Below are 22,018 nucleotides of genomic sequence, written 5' to 3'. Positions count from 1 at the left end.
TTTTCTTGAAACGGTGTGTGTGCGTGTGTTTGTGTGTGTGTGTCCCAGCTCCAGGACAGACTGCAGCAGAGTGGAGTGAGTGGAGCCGCCCTGAAGTGGAGCGAGCGACCTGATGGAGGAGTCTTCCTGAGGGAACAATGAGATCCAAAATATAATCCCATATTCATTTATAATAGCTCATTTTTATCATGTATTTAAATTCTCCGTACATAAGACCACTGCATGCTGCAACTTTTAGATGTGCCTCTGCTGCACCACACCTGAACAGAATAATTAGGTCATTAAGGCTCTGGAGAACTGATCTACACAAGGAGGAGGTCATTAAGCCATTTCATTCCAGTGTTTTGTACATGTGGCACATCTAAAAACTGCAGGACAGCGGCCCTCGAGGACTGGAGTTTGAGACCCCTGCTCTAGAGGGTCATTCTCACCCCGGTGGTTTCAGACTGAACATTATCCCCTCCTGTCTCCCATCTTGTTCATGCTCTTTTCTTTAACTGGCCACATTGACTAAAGGAGTCGATTCATTTTATTTCACATAAAGTCAGGACAATTGCCTGAGTTTTCAGAAATGTGGACGAGCTTGGTTCTGTGCTGTTCTATTCCTCCTTAGTTTAGCAAATCAATCCCAAAAACAAAAGCCAAAGACCTTGTGAAGATGCTGGCTGAGGCTTGTAAGAGTGTGTCATTGTCCACGATGAAATGAAACATGTCCCGTACCGACAGGGGCTGAAACGCTACTCAGCCAGGAGGAAGACATTACTTTAAAAGAAACTTAAAAATGCCAGGAAGCAGTTTGAGCATGTCCTGTGGTTTGACGAAACTCAAACGGTCTAGCCATGACATGACTGTTTTCTAACAAACTAACAAACTCCACTGCAACATATGGTCAACGCCTTTAAACTAACTATATACTTAAAGACATGAGGGATTTACTTATTCCACATGGATGGCGCTGCTACGTCTGAAGGAGAACGTCTGACCAACAGTTCGTGGTTTCAAACTCAAGCCAACTTATCTTTGGGTGCAGGACGGCAGCGCCACATTAACTAAGTGGCATAAAAATTTCAACTAACGAAAGGTTTTGAAGCGGTCTAGTCTAAATCTGCACCAAAATCTAAATAAGCTGCTGTGGAATTCCCAGAAAGGAGCTGCTCTTGCTTGTAGACGCGTCCATTTGGCCTAATAAAACCATTCAGTAAAGAATTGGCTAAAATTTCTCTAGAGATGTAACAAAACCTGATTCTAAATCATCGCAGACATCTTACAGCAGCTGTTACCGGCAAGGGCGTCATTTATTTTGTTTTTGCAGCGATTGCTTTTCGTTGGGTTTTTCACGTTTGCCCTTGTGGTATAGGTCAAAGAGAGAGGCTGAGCACATTCGTATTGGTTTATTGTTGCTTTTGCTTTTCAGAAAACAAACGGCTTCAGATGCCGGGAGGATCATTGAAGAGCTACGGCTAAATGACATTTTCCCAGAGGACATTTTCATGTCTTCTGGGAATGTATTAAGATTGCACCCTATTGGTCAGAAGTGATAAAAGAAATCAATACTAAAATGGACTTAAATGGACTCTGTGATTTTACTGTGGTTTTCCTGGGTTATTTACCCCAGGAACTGAAGAAGTCTGATAGATATATCCTACTAATATTATTAGCAGGTGCAAAGAAAGCTATAACTCGCAGGTGGTTTGATGTGGAACCACCATCATGTTTGGACTGGAAGGACATAATTGAGGAAATTCACGCAATGGAGAGACTGACTTTTTCATTAAGACTTGCCACTTGTAAATACAATAAACACTGGAAGAAATGGATCACTCATCAGAGCTTGACACCAACTGTATAATTAATGTAATTACCTATTTTCTTTTTTGTTGATGATTACTCAACTGCTCCTGTCAAACTAGTTGCTCTGTAATTTTTGTTAGAGGGGGGTCTAACTGTTCAATGCATGTATGTGTATCTCTAAAACTGCTAAAATGACAAAAATAAAGTATATATATAAATTTAAAAAAAGCAAAAAGGGTTGTTGTCCAGTCAGCGATTTCTCAGGTCTACCACTGGGACATACTTCTTCCATTTTGTTAATGTTGCTGTGTTTTTCAATTTGTTGTCTTTATGTAAATTGTAATTGCGCTTCGTTAATGTTGTTTGTTTTTTTTGTAATTTCTATTTGTGCTTTCAATTTGTTGAAGTGGCTTGCACCTCAGGGCCACCTGAGGTAAATGTAAAAGTCTGGCAGAGGACACAAGGAAAGAAGGAAACGTGGAAAAGGAAAGGAAGGAAGAAGTGAAAGGCACAAAGGAGGAATGAATAAAGTAAAACAGGGAGGAAAGACAAAAACAGTGAAGGGCACATCGAAGGACTGACAGATGATTTAAAGCTGCAGTTGCAGTATATCCATCCATCCATCCATTTTCTTACACACTTGTCCCTTAGTGGAGTTGGGAGGTGCTGGTCTCTATCTCCAGCTAACGTTCCGGGCGAGAGGCGGGGTCACCCTGGACAGGTCGCCAGTCTGTCGCAGCAGTTGCAGTATATGTTTGTTTGTTTTTTTTATTTTAAGCTGTTCTAATCTATTATCCCAATATATTTTTGCTATATCACGATACTCGATATATATCACAATTTTCTTAAATGAGCTTCAAATGTTATTTTAAACTATAGACCCCTTGCAGCATGATGTCACCCACACAAGTTTCCACCCCAATTTCCCTGCCAGACTTAAATGTAATCTTGATATATGAAATAAAAAGGGTTTTGCTATGAATTGTCTACACTATGACTAGATAACAAGGTCAGAAAAAATAGTGAGGGAGAGGGAAGTAGGTCAGTTACTTGCTTGATTTAACACATAAACGTGTTGCGGAATAAGGTGTGCGTTGGTTCAGCTTAAAAATAAAAAAGCGACCTACACACAAACTGACAGAGCATCAGTAGAGCGGGTGTTTAAATGAGCTAATCAGCCACCACTGTGTTAGCGCGGCTAAGAGCAGCGGTGGCTAATCTACCACAGCGATCACTTATTAATAATCGCAAAATACACTTCAAACCTAAAAACTAATACTGTAACAAACTGAATGTTCTGTTCTAAGTGGGGGGGAAATGTTTGAGAGTTTTTGGTGCTGAATCCTGAAATAAATTTGCGGTAAAACCTCTCGTGGCAATAGTTTTATAACCTGTTTTGCAAATTACCTCATTTTGTTCGACATCCTCCATATAAAATCTGAACTACCACCAAATTATTGATCCGGCGCTGTCTCTCTTCGGAACTAGACTAGTTCATCTGATTCGTCTTCAGTTACCGTCTCATTCACGGCTCGCCTCGAACTCTCGCTGTCACCATGTTGTTTGTTTTCTCCGCGCAGCGTGATTGGTAGAAAATGTTCAGGTTGGGAGGGCCGAGGGACTGGTGATGCATTCGTAGGTGTTGGATAAACCGTACTCGCAATGAATTTGAAGGCGAAAGCTTATTATTTGAACGACAATTTATACTCAATGGTTGCGATGTAGTCATTCTAACTATCGTAAATTTAAAAACTCACAATACTTTGAGTATACTCGATACATCGCCCAGCCCTACGCTACACCATGAATAAATGGCTGGTAGTCCACACAGAATTGGAAAATGAACTGGAGACCCTTGGGTCAAAGTTGGAATCACATAAAGGTTTTGTTTGACAGCACCCAACAATGTTAGGAATGAAATTAGCTCACTGGGAATCATAACGTATGGTGTCACATATGGGTTGACTAATACTTACAGTAATGGGAAAGTCAGGGTTAGGATAAGTGTAATGTAGATTTAGACAAGCTGTAGAATTTTCTACAAACATAATATGCAAAGATCATGTCATAGCAAGTCATAACAACTGCTGCTGTTGGTTAGAATGGTTAGAATGGTTAGAATGGTTAGCTGTGATGATATAAAGAAGTGTGGTTTACCCTCATCTGACTTTTATTTACATGTCAAATTTGTCTGCGCACAGTGACAGAGCGAGACTGTTCGAAAAATAATTATTACATGTTCCATGGAAACATTTCCTCAAAATATAAACACTGTAAGGCTTGTTGCACAGACTGAACTGTTTTTAGATAGGTGAGGTTTAACACTGATGGAAGACACTAGAAGGGAAGGAAAGGAGGTCAGGGAAGAACTTTCACTAGGACAGAAAAGAGCAAAAAATATGGAACAAGAAAAGAATTATGAAGGTCATAAAAAGGGGGCTGCACAGTTGGTAGCGCTGTTGCCTTGCAGCAAGAAGGTCCTGGTTTCGATTCCCGGCCCGAGGTCTTTCTGCATGGAGTTTGTGGGTTTTCTCCGGGTACTCCGGCTTCCTCCCACAGTCCAAAAACATGAGGTTAATTGGTCTGTATAAATTCTCCTTGGGTGTGAGTGAGTATGTGTGTGCATGTCCTGTCTGTCTCTGTGTTGCCCTGCGAAGGACTGGCGACGTGTCCAGGGTGACCCCGCCTCTGGCCTGTTGACAGATGGAGATGGGCACCAGCACCTCCTCCTAACGCAGATAAGGCTGTAAGAAAACGGATGGATGGATGAAGAAGAAAAGAGAAGGGAGACAGAAAAGGCTAGGAATGAAAGAGGGGACATGAGAGAAGAAAGGAAGGAGGAAAGGCAGAGACAATAGACTCTGATAAGTATGAGGACCATGGTTTACCCCAATGGCAACATAAACCAATACAGCCAAAGAAAACACCTTATCCTAACTCCAAAGCTTTTTATTGAAAACGGGTGTGCTTCTGAAATTGCCATGTTTCCATAAACCAAATTTATGTTTGAAATGTCAAAATGCAAAAACTGTTATTCTGTCATTTCTTCTTCCATCCATCTCCACACAGTGAAAACAATGATATCAAATTTCAGACTTCATGTTCATTTCACATTTTTATTCAGAATGCTAAACGGATTTCCTAGTAAACATTTGCATAAACGGCAAAAGAGGAACCTTTTTATTTTGGGAGCTCCAGGGTTTTTTTCCAGTCTACAGATGCCTGACGATGGAGAGGATCTTGGTGGGACTCCTGCTTCTCGCAGGTAAATGAAATAGTTCAATGCGATTATATTTGATTTACTCTTTCATTAAGGAAGAAGTAGATTTAGATTGCTGGTTTCAGACTTCACATTTCACTTTCAAGAATGTAATGTATTTTCCTGCAGGGTGGCTCAGCCTCTCTACCTGCCGTCAGTACCACTTTGTCAACCAGTCATCCACTTGGAGTGAAGCTCTAACCCACTGCAGACAAACATATACAGACCTGGCCTCTATTAGCAGCGTTGATGAAAATAATGAGCTTAAGAAAACACTCAATTCTGCCGGTCACAGCTCTGATGTCAGGATTGGTTTGTACAACGAAGTCGACTGGAAGTGGTCAGATGGCTTCAGCAGCAGTGGGGCTGACTACAGGAACTGGTACACTTCAGCTTCTGACCCTGATTTCATTGGAGCCAATCAGTTCTGTGTAACCATTTACCAGAATGGGTTATGGTTGGACACAGAGTGCAGCAGCAAGTTACCATTTGTTTGTTACATTGGTAATTATACCAAGCATGACATTTAGGTCTAAAAGTTTTATAACAGCATACAAAACTGTAATCACTTCTGTCCTCCATCCTTCCTTGCTACAGGAACACGTCTGGCTCGTGAATTTGTTTTTGTTAATAAATCAAAGGACTGGATAAGTGCCCAGAAGTACTGCAGGGAGAGCTACACCGACCTGGCCACTGTCAGTACCGATGCAGAAAACAAGAAGATCAATAACCTGACAAATAAAACCGTGGCATGGATTGGTCTGTTTAGAGATAAAATGTTTTCTTGGTCTGACGGCAGCAGTTTCCAATTCAGCAGCTGGGATAATGTTATGAATGAAATTGGCTCAATGAGAATCATATGTGGTGCCACGTCTGTTACGAGATCAGTGGCATGGAAATTCTTGTCCTGTGAAAAAAAATTACCTTTTGTCTGCTACAGCCTCCCCCCAGGTGGGTGTTTTACTGACCTTCAGAGACATAAAATGATGCATTCAATGAGGAAAGTGGTATTCAGTCAAATGAATTGTCAACCTTCGAATAAAGCTGTTTTTCCCCATCCCATCTACCAATAGAAGCAAAACAGGCGACGAAGATGACGATCCAATCGGAGGATTCTGTGGGACTGAACAATCCCGCTCTGAAAGCAAACATCCTAAAAAAGGTAGAGTTGAAAAGCTCGGCATTTATATCTTAGGGAACAGAGTTTACAGCCCAAGGATAAGAGGGTGTCCTTAAAATATTTGTTGAAATATTTAAAAATGACAAAGTTTTTGTCCCCCCAAGCTCCAGGACAGATTGGAGGCGAAAGGAGTGAGTGGAGTCTCCCTGGAGTGGACAGAGCAGGCTGGCAGAAAACAAGCAGAGGGAGAGAAAGGAGGCTGAACCATGAACTGATAGTCCCAACTTGGATTGAACCAGACATGTTACAATTAAGTTCAAAATTATCCTTTTTCTTTATCAATTTACAAGGAAGTTTATTTCTGATAACAAAAGAGACGGGTATCTCTCAAACGATAAAACAAAGCAAAGGAACTATCATTTGAAAAATAGAACGTTTCTTTTTATTTAGATTTTAATAAAATGTCATGCTGAACAATTAAGGATTTTCTTCCCAGTTATGAGCGGGAGAAATCCTGGCACTACAGCAATCAAACACTTCTTCAAATTTCTGACCAGATTTCGGTGTTTTGAAAGATGATCTCTTATGCTGAGCTCCAGGTCTGTGAGGTTGTGATGGCCTCATTGCCATCACCTTAATCTTTAGCTCACCTCCACAGATTCTCTATGATGTTCTACCAATCAATGGGCCGCCCTGAGTTATTAATACTACTTCCTGTCAGTTAGAAACATGTTGGTAAAAGTAAAACTTAATCTAAATTTGCCATGGGGTATGAATAATTTTGGGCTCAGCAATTAATTTCTTTCTTTTGCTTGAAAGTATGAAAAAGAAAAACAAAACATGATGGAAGAGCTTGAGAAGACTGGCTACTGCTACTAGAAACTGGTTTAACTGGTGGGGTTGGGGCTGTTGTGAAAAACAATTGTCATTTTTGTAACTATATAACCAAAGTTGGTTTTCTGTCTGCATTATTAAGATGTCAAGTAAAATTGTCCCTTGATGGCATCTCAGCTTCATAGGTCTATGTTCATGTATTCCAATAAACATTTTCTTCTCAAAGATCAACTGGTTGAGTTTTTAAGAGTGGTATGAACGACTCAATCCTTTTGTTGTTTTCCCCCTGAGCCCAAATCTAATTTCTTTGACCTGATCTTTTCATGACAGCCTAAGCAACACAGAGCGAATTTATGTATGGATATCATGTGTGTGTGTGTGTGTGTGTGTGTTGGGGTGGGTGTGTGTGTGTGTGTGTGTGTGGGGGGGTGTGTTGGTGTGTGTGGGGGTGTGTGTGTGTGTGTGTGCGTGGTCGTGTGTCCTGTCTGTCTCTGTGTTGCCCTGCGACAGACTGGCAACCTGTCCAGGGTGACCCCGCCTCTCGCCCGAAATGTTCGCTGACGATAGGCACCAGCACCTCCCGACTCCACTAGGGACAAGTGTGTAAGATGGATGGATGGCTATATATAGGTTTAAATAAATAAATTTTTATCATTCTAAAGTAAAATAATTATTTCTATATCAATTATTGTAACTGTGTGAAATATATCCAAATGACTTGAACACAATATATTCTTAATCTGCAAGTTAAAGCATCTTAAATATTGTGGCCGTAGTGGAATATTACATAAAGTAATGTTCTTTAGAAAGAATATTAGTTAATGTAAGACCTTGAGCAGGAATATTCTTTTTTTTGTTAATGACCTGATTTTCAAGCACAGCCTTCAGGCTTTGTTTTTAAGTAAAACTTGGCTTGGCCAAGTTAATAACGTGGCCAAACCAAGCCAATAGCCGATAGTTATGTAAGCAACTATTTCATCTGTAACATTAAAAGTGAAACTAGTTTACATAGAAATGGAGGTGGTGGTGTGTTATTTAGGTCCAAATGCAAAAAAATGCTTTTTTCCCCCTAATCTTAATATGTAGCTGTTGTGTTTATTCTTTTGTAAGAGGTTGTCTCCTTAGCAACAAAAATACATTTCACTTTGTCACACATGCCTCATATTTGTTTGTGTCATTTCAGTAGATGTTCCAAAATCACTAGAGATGTAAAAAAAAAAAATACATTTTTTTTATAGTTTAAGCATCAAAGAAACATATTGCAACAATTTTCCTTTAATAAATGTTATTTTTATTTCAACAAATGTGTTTCACAATGTACATTGTGTCTTGCTTGATATAATTTTTTTTTCTTTACCTAATGAGCATTTGAAATTGATTAAATTCCATTTCTTCTTGTTTTCCAAATACTTCAAACAGATTCACCCTTTTTGAAATTCATAAATATTCAGAACAGATAAGAAGTGTCAATAAGAAGTATTTACATAACTAATTACGTGTCTTAAGCACATCAAAACACTGAAAACATTTTGGATCTTTGAATTGTGCCGTGTGAACGAGGGTGTCGGGTTTCAACATCCTAAAACATCATTAATAACACAAAGAGAAAAGACAAAAGAGTTAGATTTCTTATACTTGCGTGGAGAACGGACAGAGACGTATTCAGTTACAAGCTCTACCCGCCCTGAAGTACCTCCTGCCGCACCCTCTTTTTATTTCATTCGTTCCCTAGTTACATACACGTTGCATCTCTTAAGGAAAATGGGTCACACAGCTGCAACGTCATTCAGAGTTACACAGCATATCTTCTGGAACACGTGTCCATGTACGATTAAACAAAAACAAGCTATACAGCTTTACACAATCTTTCGTGTCAAGGGCACAGGAACTTCTTGCCGAGCAATTACCTGCTGAAACCGGCTGCACTCGCACCCTTTCTCAAAACATTCATGTCGACTGCTCCCTTCAGTGAGGCCTCCTTAAATATAATGATTAGTTTTTATATAGGTTATTATTTTAATTCTGTCATAGGGTTTAGACTCAAAAGCTCTAAGTGGCAAAGCAGTTTTGAAGGCATAGCGAGACGGTGGCCGTATATTATGCAGAGTGGGTTTGGAATGTGGGAATCACATACCGGCAGAAATCTATATTTCAAGTAGGAAGCCCGGTATTGTCTGTTAAAGGCTTTCTTTTCCTTGGACGTGCTTCTGTCTCTTCGCCGGGCCTTTTCCCCTTCGTAAAGAAACTTTCTTTACGAAGATCTGTTTCTTACTGATTTTGCTTGCTTGTGGGTACAGCGTTGGCGTGCAAGACGAAACCGAGAGAATCCGGTTACAGGTTTTTCCAAAATAAAAGATCCTTACAACTGAGATCATACATTACGGATATTAACTATTTCTTGTGCAGTACCAATTGATCCATGGACCCTTACCGGTCTGCGGCTGGTAACGGTCTTCATCGGCTGTCCGATGAAACCTCTCTGTGCCTCACCACCAGAAAGACTGGAGAGCTTAAAGCAAACAAACCAGGTTCTGACATTTACCTGCAGTCAGCCACCATGCAACACGCTTTCCATAGAACAGTCATCAAGAAAAAGAACCTTCATCACAACACCGAAGCGTAACTGGAAGTTACCTTTGCAGGTTTGAATTGGGCGACATCAAAAAAATCCCAGTGGCCCATCTCATCTATAATAGGATTTTATTTTATTTTTCTTCTAAGATTGTGTCAATGCTAAAGAAGCAAAGACTGACATCGAGTACTTCTTCCCCTATTTTGTTACTGGGGTTTAAATTAGGTGGGAAAGTAAAGCATGGGCAGGGCGCCAAAATGCTGCTTTAGACGGCATCATGAATGTCACAAGCTACAAAAATTTGCATTTTTTTTTCCTGCCATTGAATGCAGCTTTCTATATGTGACGGTGCTCAAAGCAGCGTTCGGTGACCTGAATAAATGCTGTACTTTCTGCGCTCACAAGTTTTTTTTCCCCTGTATTTTACAGCTTCCAGGAAAACAAAAAGCTGCTTTTAGTATAAAAAAAATATTAAACCGCTATAATCTGAAAACTGCAGATGATCAGTTGAAGGATGATGTGTCGTTAAGATTCTGGGTAATATCTTTGCCAAATTATTTCTGGTTAATTAAAAGCTCCCTAGTCAGAGTGTTTGCCAATTTAAGATATTTTTAAGTCTTTGAACTTTGTTCCTCACAGCACCTGGAAAATCTACTGATCAATAGCACTCCAAAATATTACAATAATCTATGAGACAAGTAAAAAAAAAAGCCTGGCACATAAAGGAAAAACATGATTTACCTGCTTTTGGCTATTTCTATTGGATGAATGTACAAAACACAACACATGTTTAATCCAAGCCATTTATTTTTCGAAAATCAAGCCGACGATGAAAAATCGATACCGTATAGTTCAAAATTCCAGAAATGCGACAATCATAAATTTGTAAAAACCAAGAATATTAAGTGTGTGATTATTGACCATGAATATATGCTAAGCTAGTAGACGCTGGGTTAACATAATACCAATACTTTCTAATGCACAACATACAAAACTCAAAATTACTATTGCTTCAATACCCTAATAGAATTGCTAAATGCTATTTTATTCATTATTGAAAAGCAGGCATACACAATTTTATCATATTATATAATTAATACATGATATATAATGCATGATTGAAATATCAATTTGGTGGGGACATTATGGGTGACATCAGTAGCATTTACAAAAAAAAAGAAATAGCATGTATAGAACACTAATTTTGGGGTAAATAAATTTGCCTTCTTCCCACTCCTTTTCCAGATAAATGCATCCCTATGTATATCTGTATACACCATCATCATATAAAACATAAATTAGAAAAAAAAAACATAAATTGGATACTAACATTTGATGGAAGTTAATTCAAAAGTGACTCCGAATTTAACTATGTGTTTGGAGAAATAATCCAAGGTCTTAAAAAAAGCCCACAAAACCTCAACTAACAGCGCTTCCAGTGATCTGAATATAAACGCAGTGGTGTTTGTGGCAGTTGTTTGTTGGATTTCAAAGTGAAATTATAAAAATACAGCTACTGTGCTCTGGTGGTCTTGCTTGATGAATTCATCTGGAAGTACTGTTTTGCTCTTCCTCCTCGGTTGTCTGTCCTCCAGCTGCAGACATGTTGGACTGGAGCATCTCCACGTTGTCCTGTCTGTGCCTCCTCTGCCTCCTGGTGACCTGAGGAGGCATTACAGCACACAGATACGACGTGGGTGTGTTGTTCGTCTCTAGGGTGAGACGGTTAAATTACCATAGACGGGGATGGAAACATTACCTTCCAGCAGGAAAACAAGACAGCAACAAGCAATGGCGGAGTCAGAGGCAGGAGGACGACTTTGATGAGATGAACTGTTGAATCTGTTCAAACATATTCAGTCATCATTTCTATTCCACACAAATGCTCAGCTAATCAATTTCGTTCAGTTTCATTTTGTTTATTTACATGGCACCAATTCAGGACAAAAGTCATCCAAAAAAATCTTTACAGACAGAATGACAGTTAATTCAAGACATAATTATATAAGATACATGTATTCGTATTGTATATACATGCACACTTATACATACTATATATATATATACAGTACAGACCAAACGTTTGGACACACTTTCTCATTGAATTCAATGAGAAAGTGTGTCCAAACTTTTGGTCTGTACTGTATATATATATATATATATATATATATATATATATATATTACTGTAGTTACATAACTACCGATGTAGTTGTATAAATATCTGGAGTTAAACTCTCACACATACAACCTAACACACACATGGTATGTCATTCTTTTTTGACAAGGATTTTGCATCGACTTCCATTCATTTGTTTTTCATTCCTGTAGCCTAACCCTGACCTTTACCCTCAACCTAACCATTGCCAGTACATTCCTAACCCAAAACATAACCTAAACTTCATTCACACCTTAGTTCAAAAAGTAACCCCAAAAACAGAACTTCTTTTTATGGGGCCCAGGATTTGGACCCGATTGTTGTGAGCAGTCGGTCCCCATAACACCACACACTAAAAAGTGTCTTAGTCGATAACTGGCATTGATTCCATTTACCTGAGACGGTCAGGGACAGCACATGGCTCTCAGAGAAAGTTGTTTGAGAGAAAACGGTGACAACATAGACACAGCTGTAGTTTCCTTGGTGGGCAGGCTCAGCTTTAGGGAACAGAAAATGGGCACAGTGGTGTACAGCCGGCTGAATTGTGCTGTGTGCCGTGTTGGAGGAGGTGAAGAAGAGTTTGAAGAAGCCCCCCGGATGCTGTGACTGGATGGAGCAGCTGATGATGAAGCTGGAACCTCTGGACACCCGTATGCTCAGCTGCTGGACATCCAAGGTTGTGTTGCCGTCAGACACAGAGATGATTGGCTGAAATGATTGGCCTGGGAACACACAGAGGGATCATCAGATGGTAGAATTAAGCACTGCATGTCCAGCAATTCTCAAGAAATTGGGCCTAATGTGCTTAGTTACTAAGAAATAATGATAAACTCAGTATTTGTAAAAACAAGCAGTACGTTTAAAAAAATAAAAAAATGTATCTATATATACACATAAATACATACATATAAATGTGTATATATATATACTGTATGTTCCAGTTTATTAGTGTTAAAGGAGGATCTGCTCATTTATGATAAAAAAAACTTCTCATCTATGTTGACACTGCATAATCTTCATACTAGAGGAGAATATCTCCCTTTGTATTTGCTTGTGGCCACCTTGATTCTGGGGTGTAAACCAGAAGAATTAACAGACGACTATTGAAGTTGTACATTTGATTAGTTTTCTGTTAATGAGACATAAGTAGCTTCTATGGGTGTATCCTTCATATAAATTGCAGTTTCTTTATTTTGTTGCTTCACTGAAGCACAATATGTAAAAATATATGATTTTTCATCCACTACAGTCAGCGGTAAACAAAGTAACTTGTTCAATTTCTGAAATGACTTCAATTTCATTATGTTCTGCAAGTTAAAAAGATAGAAAGCATAAAACTTTCCACCTTTGGTTGGATTATTTTTAAAGTAATAAGTAACATAAAGATAATTTAATCCTGACCATGGTATGTTCTTTAACTATCTAAAATAAGTTTGTATTTACAAAAATGTTTTGAAATCCTCTGTGAAATCTAGCTAACTTTGGGATCAAAGTTTTTCAGGTTCTGATTCATTCAGGCTCATTATCAGCCTATTATAAGCAAATCAATAAGTACTCTGTTGAGGTTTGGAAAAACATCAAAAACAAATCTGCTTCTGTAGACTTTAGGACGGGATCTTCTGGAGAACGTCGGCTGAAAAAGGACAACAAGACTATTAGATTCCCACGTGATGTTGTGGTGGAATTATTACCTAAGCAGGTAAGATGCACATAGTGGAAGGAGAACAGGAAAGAAACACATTCCCTTAGAGCGGAACCGGAGGAAACACATTCAGGGACCAGAGTCAACATGGTCATGGTTGGTAAACGTTGTAGTTGTAAGACACCAGCGCTGCCACAGCCCAGGTGTTTGCAGATTAAAGCGGCTTCATTTGAGGTCAGGTTGTAACTTCCCAATGTTGTCCATTTTCCCTGGTGTTTCAGCTCCAGAGTACCTTCACAGCGGCTGGCTCCTTCACCCACTAACCTGAAAGGTTCTGAACCGAACGCAGCGAGTAATCAGTAACCGAAATAAAAGTTGAATCAGATCAGATGTGAAGAACATGAAATCTGGGCGTCTTTTACCTGAGCAGGTGAGTCCTACAGCTCTGCCAGGTGAGCAGGTGTGTCTGGCTGAGCCTGAGCGCCTACAGTGCAGGAGAGAAAACTCATGTCCTGCACACTGGAAGGCTTCGGCCCATGTTGGAGCCTCCGATTCTCCGTAGAGCGCCCCCTGGAGGACAACAGGAGACCCACAGCCATGTTCCCAACAGACCACTTCTGCAGCTTTGTGGTCAAAGTCAGCGTCGCACACAGAGGACCAACTCCGGTTGGACTGGTCAGACTGGGAGGACTTCACCTCCAGTCTGCCTGAACACATACTGGTCCCATTGAGGAGCCTAATGGAGTCTGTGGAGATCAGAACACATCCAGAGGAGATAGTTAAAAAGACTAATTTTAGGATTTCGCACTCAACTAAGTTATGTTTGCGTTGGAGGATGTGGGGGGAAAAAACTGGGCAGGTCCCACTTGTAATCTGTTCACCAGCACATGAAGTGATGAGGATTTAATTTCTCGCAGTGCTTTGAATTGTTACTCCTCAAATATTTTCACTTTTGTCATGCCGCACAGCTGGGATCTAGAATTTATTTCACTGAGATTTCACATGATGGACCAGCACAAAAAAGCAGTGTGCATTTGCATTTTAAAAAAAAACAAACTAGAAAATATGTGTTATCTATTCAGGACTGCAATTGTTCCCATGTTTTTGTCTCTTGTTATATATCTATGCATGTTTATTAGAAACTTTAATTGCTTTTGTGGCATTTTTCTTGTAATTAATATCCTTTAGCTTGACTCTAAAAGCACTTTAGTTCACCATTCGCCAGAGTTTGCAGCGCCCACTTTCTAACAGGTAACGATCGCATCGTTTGTATTTATATTTATATTCATAATTGTATTTTCAGGTATTTTATTGGACAGTTACTTAGAAAGACAAGCATTCATATGGGAGGTAAGATTTATTATTTTCATGCCCTGGCATGGTTGTCCTCAGAGCGCTAATGTCGTTAGCAGCTAGCTCAGTGCCGAGTAACGGACAGTAAATTCATAATTATATCCAATACATGTATTCGTATTGTATACTACTCTCTTGAACCGGAGAAATCCACTTCCGGACCTCCATCTGAATTTTGTGCGTCATCTGGGTCACGTGTCTGAAACCCAGCAATAGTCACTGGAGGAAATGTTCTCTACATATTATCAAAAGACGTGACGTCAGCTTACCAGAACAGACAACGTGGCTGATTCCGGAAGCGTCTTGTGGAGAAACGCAGCCCCTTAGTGCGTGGACAGGAGGTAAGCAGTCAGAGCGAATGCCTAATACAGACTTGTATGAGGAGCCTTTGTCAATTATAGACACAGGAGAGCCACAGTCAATGTGTTCACAGATAACAGACGCTCTCTTGTAGCTGATCCCATAGTAGTTCACTGGTTTCCACTCTCCCTGGTGTTTCAGCTCCAGCGTACCTGCACAGCGGCTGGATCCTCCCACTAACCTGACAGGTTCTGAACCGAAGGCAGAGAGTAATTAGCAACAGGTAATGTCCGACTTTGACCAGAACAGACACAAAGAACAGGAAATCCGGGCGTCTTTTACCTGAGCAGGTGAGTCCTACAGCTCTGCCAGGTGGGCAGGTGTGTCTGGTTGAGCCTGAGCGCCTACAGCGCAGGAGAGAAAACTCATCTCCTGCACACTGGAAGGCTTCGGTCCATGTTGGAGCCTCCGATTCTCCGTAGAGCGCCCCCTGGAGGACAACAGGAGGCCCACAGCCAAGTTCCCTACAGACCACTTCTGCAGCTTTGTGGTCAAAGTCAGCGTCGCACACGGAGGACCAACTCCGGTTGGACTGGTCAGACTGGGAGGACTTCACCTCCAGTCTGCCTGAACACATACTGGTCCCACTGAGGAGCCTAATGGAGTCTGTGAAGATCAGAAGGGATCAAAGAGAGCCAAATGAATCAAAACACTTGGGTCTATGATTGATTGATTGATGACTAAAGTTTGGACAGCCACGGCATTTCCATTTATTTTACAATTAAAATTTGAGAAAACAATGCTAAATGTGATTCCACATCCGCTCTGTATAAATACAGTGACTTATTTTTGAGCTGCGTTTTATTAGTGGCAAAGACAATCTTCTGTTTAAGTTCCACCTGACGGTACGGGAGTCAGCTGGCGGAAGCGTTTTGAGACGGAGCCACATCGGCACAGTCTGGTCGTCAGGAAATCCTAACCGCTTTTTCGAGTTTCTGTTAACCGAAAAAAGTCACTATAAATCTCCCAAGTCCTTATTAAAATAATAAAAAATAAATCAAACTTACTTTAATGTTAAATCTTGCCATTTAAAAACAGGCAACAAGACACATTTTGTTCCAGACTTGTACCGTCCTGTTGTGTAAACTTAACCGGCTAATACAACATGCATGAAACCGTTATCTCCTGATTTCAACATCCAGAGGTCTAAAAACTTTTTAAAAATTTTTTATTAATACTTAACCATGTTGAGGTGTAAGCCTTGTTTGCAACGGAAAACAGGTTCAGTATTAATTTCATTCAACTAAAGAGCTTGTTTCTGATGGAGCGTGCGACAAGCATCTCTCGAAACATCATCCAAGAATGTGAAAGAAAAGAAGACAGAACTAAAAGGAATATGAACTTTAAAGAAAATACACAAAAAAATACTGCTATCAATAATAAATTGAAAAAAAGTGTTATTGTACTTACAGCAACCAAGCTTTCTAAGACAATAGAATACGATAACATATACTGTAGATGAGAGGCTTACCTGAACAGGTGAGCTCTAGGGCCAAAATGAAATTCTCTGGATAAGCACACTCCTTCAAAGACTTTCCTGACTGAAGACATTTAGGTGTGATCATCCACGTGGGCAAGAGCAGCGATTGCAACTTTTCTTCTAAAGAAAGAGCCGAGCCACAGCCCAGACGCTCACAGACGACAACCGCGTCCCTCAGGATCAAGTCAGATCCAGCGACTGGTTTCCACTCTTCCAGCCTCATCTCCAGTTTACCTGAGCAACGACTCGCTCCTCCCACCAACCTGTAATCAGCCTCTGAAGAAGAAGAAGAAGAAAAGAGTCATTGCTGAGGAAGTAAATTATGAAAGAACAATAATTCCACTTGTGTGATTGTTTATTGTTCTTTAACCTTCTGGCTCGTGTTTTTCTTCCGCCTGGACTCCTGCAGGGATCATAAAGAGTCAAACAAAACCCATTAGTAAAGCAATTTTTATTTTTATTTTTAGGCATTCTGGTAGAAAAACGGACCACTGCACCAAGCCAGGAGTTGGAACGGAGAGCCCTGCGAGCATAAGTCTATAAAAAAAAATAATAATAATATCTGGTAGGTGAGGTCATTTTATTTACGTAGCACATTTTCAGCAACAAGGCAGTTCAAAGTGCTTTACATGAATTAGAAGGACATATAAATAATAATACCAGTAATAAATACCTCAATCTACATTTATCATATTTTTTTATCCAGTTTATGTCCAATTAAGATTCTGAATTACAGCTTAGACTGTCTGACAGTAGGAAAATATTTGGATAAAAACTAAAGGAAAGAAACTCTAACTACATTTGTTTGGTTTTCAAATCAAGAAATCCAAACTGTTAATGGACGTCAATAGTAATGTTGCCAGTCAATTCATGCATGAGTATTATTATACAAAGCATCCTGTTCCTGCCTCAGTCAAACTGTGGCCTGTGATGGTCTCTATTGACCTGCTTTAATAGTTTCAATATTGTAGCATTGCAAACACAAATATTAGCAGCCCAAACACAGAATGGCTGATTGACACCAATTTTTTTTTTTTTTCTTTTCTAACTTGTGTAAGGTTGGGTTGGACTGGTTGACCTTTCAGCCTTGACTATAGATAGCACAGTTGATTCAGACCAAATTTGCTTGGTTGGGGCAACGTGGGCGGCTGGTTCACCTTCGGTGACCTCTGTAAACCTTTTTGGTAACACTTTATTTGACGAGGTGTGCATAAGACTGACACGACACTGTCGTAAACACGACATAACACGAGTGATGAACACGAGGGTGTCTTTATGAATGTCTGACTGTTGTCAAGATGTGTCATTCTGTAAATAATGACACTTTTAATGCAAACGTTTTTTAAAAGGTTGCATTGAAAGTCCATTAAAAGTGCCAACTTTGCATTAAAGTGTCATTATTTGCAAAATAATGCAAAGTTGTCACTTTTAATGCAACTTTTAGATCAACTTTGCATTGAAAGTGTCATTATTTTATTTTATTTTTTTTTTACCCCTCCAGGGCGTCTTTTGTGGGCTCTAGTGTCCCTTATATGAAAGTAGGCTGACAGGAAATAGGGAAGGAGAGGGGGGAAGACATGTGGCAAATGTCGTCGGGTCCGGGAGTCGAACCTGCAACGGCCGCGTCGAGGACTGAAGGCCTCCAAATACGGGTCGCGCTAACCACTACGCCACCACAGTACGCCCGAAAGTGTCATTATTTACCAAATGACACTTCCTGACAACGGTCCTAAACATTCACAAAGACGCCTTCATGTTCATAACAGGTGTTAAGTCATGTTTGTGACAGTGTCATGTCAGTCTTATGCACACCTCGTCAAATAAAGTGTTACCCCCTGTTTTGTTTTTTTATCAGTACCTTTAAAATGATAGCAGAACAAACAGAGATGTTTGAAGAAAATGTCTGTGGCCGGGGGGAGGAAGTTGAGGCTCATCGGGTTTTTGCTCGTTTGTCCCCCACCCATCAGATTTGATCACATCCACGTTTCTGAGAAATGTTCTGACTTATTTTATCTCGCATTCGCATCTCAAAGATTACGTGGCTGACACCACGGCAGCTAGCAGAACCGGAGCTGTTCCATCAGATTATTTTACCCGTAAACAAGTGCGAGGGTTTTATTTCTTTCAGAGTGAGTGGGTCGGATGACGGCGGAACGTTAAGAAGCATATAACTAGCAGGATCTTTAATACTGATCAGGACTGGGCTGATCACTGGAGTCAGGGCGACAGAGAGCTGCTTAAAGTCTGGAGGCCCCGCGATGCAACTTCATGCATTTTCTTTACATTAAATGATTATTTAATGTATGTGCTGTGCATGTAGTAACGCACTATGCACCTCATTAGTGCGTCACAAAACCGTTCTAGAATGCAGTTATCAAACAAAGGAACCGAGGCTGCGTGGAGTCTGTGTCCGAATTGAAAACCAAGTCGTTACGCTTCAGATTCATCTGTTTGCTCTCAGTGTTTATCTGTCTCTGAGAAATGAGTGAAAACATGATATACAGCTTCAGATAAATTCACTTCATGTTTTTATTCTAAATGTTCTTGAATTAATAAAATAAATAAATAAATAAATATATATATATTGATCGACACCAACTTTGTCTGATTTGACTAAGGTGGAGGCGCTGGTTGACCTTTCGTGACCTCTGGGAACATTTCTCCATATCTTGAAAATGACAGCAGCACAAACGGAAACATTTTTTTGCTGCACAAACACACAAACCTCACTCGGTTGGCTCCCTCTGGCCTTTTCTCTAAATAGACGAATTAGTCTTTTGTTGCAACTGACCAACTTTTATCCTGGCAGTATGACCTTCGGACACAGAAACCCTTCAATGTATTGCATATGGAGTCCTTGTCTTTTATTGTCTATTTTAATTAAAAAATGTAAACCTTCTCAGGCTTCATGAAGCAGGAGCTTTTCAGCAGTTTGCATAGTTTTTCAATCAACTCTGAGCCGATTTGTGAAGCAGAGGCCTACCTGATGTCCACAGCAGCGCCAGCAGCACCAACAGGTCACCCATGCTCAGGCCCGTCCGCTCCTTCGTCGCGTGTGTTCGTCTTCGGATGAAGTCCGCAATAAATCTGCTCTCTCCTCCCACCGAGTCGCTCTCTCCGCCACACGATCGGCGCTGCCCGTCTGAATTTGATCTCAACTGTCACATTTGATCACGTCCACATTTCTAAAAACGTGTCCCGACCGACTTTATCTTGATTTAAAAAAAAAAAAAAAAAGCTGCAGTCGCACTGCAAACACACGTTCATGTTTGATACGTGAGAACCAGCGGACCTGAGCCGCTCCATCAGATTCATTTGGCCAGAGTAAGTTTAGAGTATTTTAGGCCCTTAAAAGGAGATGCTAATGGCTACTGAGAGTCGTGTCGTAGGCAGTGACTTTTTTAAATGTGCAACACAAACAGGCTGTTTGAACAGACTTATTTTTACTTCATGCACATATGAAATGTCCTCCCCAAAACATTTGCCTGGGGGTACAATATGCGACAATGTCATCATCATCATCATCATCATCATCATCATCATCACAGAGCTGCTCCGTGACGTAATGGCCCAGATATTTGATTTTTGACCAAACATTTAACTTTTGCTCAGACCAAAAAAATAAATAAAAATCAGGAAAACAAAGTTGACTTTCCTCCTGGCTCTGCTTGGTCGTTTCTGACTGGCAGCAGCGCATTTCTGCAAATCGCGGTGGCACCACCAGGAGGAGCCAGAGGAGCCGAGGAGCGTCTCCTGGTGGTGGATCGTCTCTCTCATACTCGACTTGTCAGGACGTGGCGATGGTTTTAATAAGCACTACGAAGAAATACTGAATCCTTACAAGATGTCATCTAAGGTAATAAGAATAAATTGCATTCCAGATGCTAATAATAATAATAATAATAATAATAATAATAATGATACAAAAAATACAAGCAGCGTGAAATCATGTTGTGGGGAGTAAATGAACGAAATCAGGTGTAAATTCTACTAGTGTGAGTTTCCTTGTAAAGTTCTGTTTTTGCTTACCGTCCCGCCTTTCTTTCTTTCTCTCTCTATGATCCGACTGCGCGCACCGTTTGAAAAGCCACGTGGTTTCACTTCAAGCGCCTCGTCCAATCCCAGCCAGGAGACGCTGCAGCTCAATTTCCATACAGCATGTATAATATCAGCTGTTTCCTCTCCAGCAGCTCATTCGTCTGCTGTAAGTTTCCAGAGACAACATGCCCGAACCCGCCAAGTCCGCGCCCAAGAAGGGCTCCAAGAAAGCGGTCACCAAGACGGCCGGCAAAGGAGGCAAGAAGAAGAGAAGGACCAGGAAGGAGAGCTACGCCATCTACGTGTACAAGGTGCTGAAGCAGGTCCACCCCGACACCGGGATCTCCTCCAAGGCCATGAGCATCATGAACTCCTTCGTCAACGACATCTTTGAGCGCATCGCCTCCGAGGCCTCCCGTCTGGCTCACTACAACAAGCGATCCACCATCACCTCCAGGGAGATCCAGACCGCTGTGCGCCTCCTGCTGCCCGGTGAGCTGGCCAAGCACGCCGTGTCCGAGGGAACCAAGGCTGTGACCAAATACACCAGCTCCAAGTAACCAGCTCTGCTGCTGATGCTCCAACCCAACGGCTCTTTTAAGAGCCACTCACTGCATCTGGAGGGCTCTGGTTTATGCACTGACATTTAAAGTTATTAAAATTACATGTTTGTCCTGTGATGGCTAAACTGGGAAGCTACATCCAATCTACAAGCAAAGTGACAGTTCAATCTAGCAAATGAAACTGTTTACTTTGCCATTGCAATCAATTTGTTGAATGAAAGTTGGTGGCATTAATGTTAAGGAAGCATTTCAAAAGCTGCATAATTGTACATTAAATTTAATTTAGGTGTTTCTCAGACATGCAAAAAATCAAAAAAAAAAAGTAACTTCTTGACACTAACCTCACAAATATAAATATGTGAATAATGATCACAGTTTTCTAATTTGTACAGATTCAGCATGTGAAGTTGATTTTTTTTTTTTTTTTTTTGCCAGAACGTGAACGTTGCTTTTCAAATCCCGTCTTTTATGTTTGCTACAATCTGAGCTCAGAGGAATGTGGACAAAACCTGCGTCGGTGTTCAGGTCCTGCAGCGGTGAGTGAAGGAGTTCAGCAAGGAAGAGCGGAGAGTTTAGACGGCGCTGAGATTCTTCTGCAACATGACGGCATGTAAAACTACACCTGAAAAATATCAAATATTTTTTACATACTTACTAGTTCTCTAGTGTTTTTCTTTTCTTTTTAAAGGTTAATCTTTTTTAAATATGTTTTGTACACCAATGTTAAATTTCTGGAAAGTCTAATATATTTTATAAACTAACAGCAGCCATCAAAGGTGGGTGTAGGACCCAGATGTGATGCTCTAATGACGAGTAGCACAACTTCAATATAGTTTTAGTAAGTAACTG

The 22,018-nt window shown here is 40.5% G+C and overlaps 3 protein-coding genes across 3 annotated transcripts; 2 read left to right on the top strand and 1 right to left on the bottom strand.

Annotated features, from left to right (window-relative positions):
• The first annotated feature begins 4,985 nt into the window (after nucleotides 1-4,985).
• On the top strand, nucleotides 4,986-7,235 carry LOC116733453 (lymphocyte antigen 75-like). The gene is made up of 5 exons (XM_032584310.1): nucleotides 4,986-5,056; nucleotides 5,180-5,554; nucleotides 5,648-6,001; nucleotides 6,124-6,212; nucleotides 6,335-7,235. The coding sequence occupies exons 1-5, from the start codon at nucleotides 5,020-5,022 to the stop codon at nucleotides 6,431-6,433; spliced, it is 954 nt and encodes a 317-aa protein (XP_032440201.1). The 5' UTR covers nucleotides 4,986-5,019; the 3' UTR covers nucleotides 6,434-7,235.
• A 3,130-nt stretch (nucleotides 7,236-10,365) lies between these two features.
• LOC116733447 (scavenger receptor cysteine-rich type 1 protein M130-like) lies at nucleotides 10,366-20,598 on the bottom strand. Its single transcript, XM_032584302.1, has 10 exons — nucleotides 19,552-20,598; nucleotides 16,939-16,971; nucleotides 16,560-16,844; nucleotides 15,371-15,694; nucleotides 14,998-15,279; nucleotides 13,798-14,121; nucleotides 13,425-13,709; nucleotides 12,129-12,455; nucleotides 11,336-11,418; nucleotides 10,366-11,238 (listed from the first exon to the last, which is right to left on the bottom strand). Exons 1-10 carry the CDS (start codon nucleotides 19,592-19,594, stop codon nucleotides 11,122-11,124), a joined length of 2,103 nt encoding a protein of 700 aa, XP_032440193.1. The 5' UTR covers nucleotides 19,595-20,598; the 3' UTR covers nucleotides 10,366-11,121.
• A 130-nt stretch (nucleotides 20,599-20,728) lies between these two features.
• On the top strand, nucleotides 20,729-21,281 carry LOC116733468 (histone H2B 1/2-like). The gene has a single exon (XM_032584324.1). It carries the CDS (start codon nucleotides 20,792-20,794, stop codon nucleotides 21,164-21,166), a length of 375 nt encoding a protein of 124 aa, XP_032440215.1. The 5' UTR covers nucleotides 20,729-20,791; the 3' UTR covers nucleotides 21,167-21,281.
• The last annotated feature ends 737 nt before the right edge of the window (nucleotides 21,282-22,018 follow it).

The sequence above is a fragment of the Xiphophorus hellerii genome, chromosome 14 (genome assembly GCF_003331165.1).
Source record: "Xiphophorus hellerii strain 12219 chromosome 14, Xiphophorus_hellerii-4.1, whole genome shotgun sequence".
NCBI classification, from domain to species: Eukaryota; Metazoa; Chordata; class Actinopteri; order Cyprinodontiformes; family Poeciliidae; genus Xiphophorus; species Xiphophorus hellerii.
The sequence above is the reverse complement of the archived record's forward strand: the minus strand, read 5'-3'. Positions and strand labels throughout refer to the sequence as shown.